Source organism: Engraulis encrasicolus, chromosome 6 (genome assembly GCF_034702125.1).
Source record: "Engraulis encrasicolus isolate BLACKSEA-1 chromosome 6, IST_EnEncr_1.0, whole genome shotgun sequence".
NCBI classification, from domain to species: domain Eukaryota; kingdom Metazoa; phylum Chordata; class Actinopteri; order Clupeiformes; family Engraulidae; genus Engraulis; species Engraulis encrasicolus.
Window position 1 is genome coordinate 55,600,082 of NC_085862.1, and position 2,500 is coordinate 55,602,581.

Genomic DNA, 2,500 nt, shown 5'->3' on the forward strand with positions numbered 1-2,500 from the left:
TGTGTGTGTGTGTGTGTATGTGTGTGTGTGTGTGTGTGTGTGTGCGTGTGCGTGTGCGTGTGTGTGTGTGTGTGTGTGTGTTTGTGTGTGTGTGTGTGCGTGTGCGTATGCATGCTTGCGTGTGTGTGTGTGTGTGTGTGTGTGTGTGTGTGTGTGTGTGTGTGTGTGTGTGTGTGTGTGTGTGTGTGTGTGTGTGTGTGTGTGTGTGTGTGTGTGTGTGTGTGTGTGTGTGTGTGTGTGGTGTCTGTGCCCGTGTCTGTGCCTGTGTCTGTGTGCATGCTTGCATGTGTGTGTGTGTGTGTGTGTGTGTGTGTGGTGTCTGTGCCTGTGTCTGTGTGCATGCTTGCATGTGTGTGTGTGTGTGTGCATGTGTGCACATGTGTCAGGGGTCATATGGTAAACATTTGGGCAATGCTGAACAGGAGAAAGAAAGGAGCTGTAGACTCTCTCCAGAGAATCTCTCCCCATCCTCATTACTCACTCATTCTATTTCACACAATAATATTATTTTTAACTCAATCATATTCTGTTTAATTTAGAGCTGCCAAATTATGCCACACACACACACCTGGCTCACATTACTGTGCTGTGAGAATGAATATGTTAAAGGCAGAGACTCGACGCAGGCTCCCTGTTTAAAATTAATTAAACAAAATAAAATAACACTAGTGGTAACTCATGCCACTTCTTAAAATAATGATATTCTTATTCTACTCAGAGCTGTCAAATTATTAAGCTATCCACACCTGTATCACGTTACTGTGGAGTGAGAATGAATATCTCAAAAGCGGACACTTAATGCAGACGGACAGATTATACGGTCAGCATGTTTAAAATAATAAAAAATACAATGAAATAGAAATAAAAACACGAGTAGTACTGCTGCAGTCTGTCCAACAGAATCAGCTGACGGTCTCATGAGTGTGAGAACGCTGCAACAGCAAAGAACCACCTATGTGGCCACCATACTTGTTGGCAAATAGTCGACTTACAGTATAGTTGGTAACAGGGGGGGGACGCTGACAGCTTTGGCGGGGCGTACAACAAAGTCATTTGAAAGGGCCCCCCAACACATAAAATGTAATGAGGGCCTAATTTTAAGCACTTCGCACCCCAACCCTGAGCCCTAGATAACTGACCCGTTTGTCAGGCCCCTGTCGGCTTCCCTTTTTGGCCATCTAACCACAGTCTTGCCATGCTGCTCTTGATGATTGTTAGAGAGAACAACAGGCTGTGAAATATATTCAGGACCATCATGATGCGTATTGACAGCCTGGCTTTAACCCTTCAGATGCCAGGCTTCTCTGTACCATGGAATAAATGTATGTATAAGGGTGAAGGGTAGCAAACAAAAAGCCACATTCATCATACAACAGTGTGTGTGTGTGTGTGTGTGTGTGTGTGTGTGTGTGTGTGTGTGTGTGTGTGTGTGTGTGTGTGTGTGTGTGTGTGTGTGTGTGTGTGTGTGTGTGTGTGTGTGTGTGTGTGTGTGTGCGCGTGTGCGTGTGTGGGTAAGGGGGAAGCCGTGGCCTAATGGTTAAGGACATCGACTTTAGACCAGAGGGTTGCTGGTTTGACTACCACCCTTCCATTCCATCCATCTCCACCCATGGCTGAAGTACCCTTGACCAAGGCACGTAACCCCCATAGTGCTCCAGGGACTGTAAACAATACCCTGTAAATAAAGCCACTTCAGATCAAAAGCGTCAGCTAAGTGTAATGTAGTATAATGTAAGTGTGTGTTTGTGCATGCATGTATCCATGTGTCAGCGGTGTAGTCTACTTTTTTGAAGTGGGTATACTGTATATTCAAGCATTTTTTGAAGTGGGTATACTGTATATATTTATGCTATTGTAAATAATGGATCAATCAATTTTAAGTGGGTATACTGAAGCCCCTAAAATTTAGAAGTGGGTATACTCCGTATACCTGCGTTCTACGTAGACTACACCACTGACATCTGTGTGTGCATTTTCCAGACTCACGTGTAGTGAATGCGAGGTGCTGCGGTACACTGTGCACCTGCTCCTGGCCCGTGTTGCGCACGGCGGTGAGCAGCAGTTGGTAGTGTTGACCGGGGCTCAGTTCCCTCAGCGTGTAGCTGCCCAGCCGCCCGTCCGGCAGGTAGCGGCTCCGCGTGTTCAGGCCCCGCGTAATGTTGACCACGAAGCCGTCTGGGACGCTACGCGGGTGGCGCTCCCACGTCACGTGCGCCGTGGTGGAGGTCACGTGACCCAGGGAGAGGTTCTGGGGCGGGAGGGGCCCTGGGGCGAAGAGGGAAAAACAGAGAGGTGTTACAAATAATTCACTTGCAATTAGTGACAACTTGTCCTTGTACACCCGTGGGTGGTTCTCAAACATATTTGAACAAATCCCGCCCCTGCACCACATCATAAGCCTCCCCTGGACCTTATCATGACCCTGTCAACGCCCCCCTTAGCATTAAAAACACAATTGACTAATGGCCCTCAATTGCAACTAAGCACTGCCCCCTTTCAA

At 47.4% G+C, this 2,500-nt stretch overlaps 1 protein-coding gene across 2 annotated transcripts in view; it reads right to left on the minus strand.

Moving 5' to 3' along the window:
* sned1 (sushi, nidogen and EGF-like domains 1) overlaps window positions 1–2,500 on the minus strand; it is a 97,203-nt gene that overhangs the window by 18,989 nt on the left and 75,714 nt on the right. For both annotated transcript variants that reach the window (XM_063201994.1, XM_063201993.1), the window contains one exon: window positions 1,987–2,265. In XM_063201994.1, the coding sequence (XP_063058064.1) occupies window positions 1,987–2,265 (279 nt within the window). The remainder of the gene's footprint in view (window positions 1–1,986; window positions 2,266–2,500) is intronic.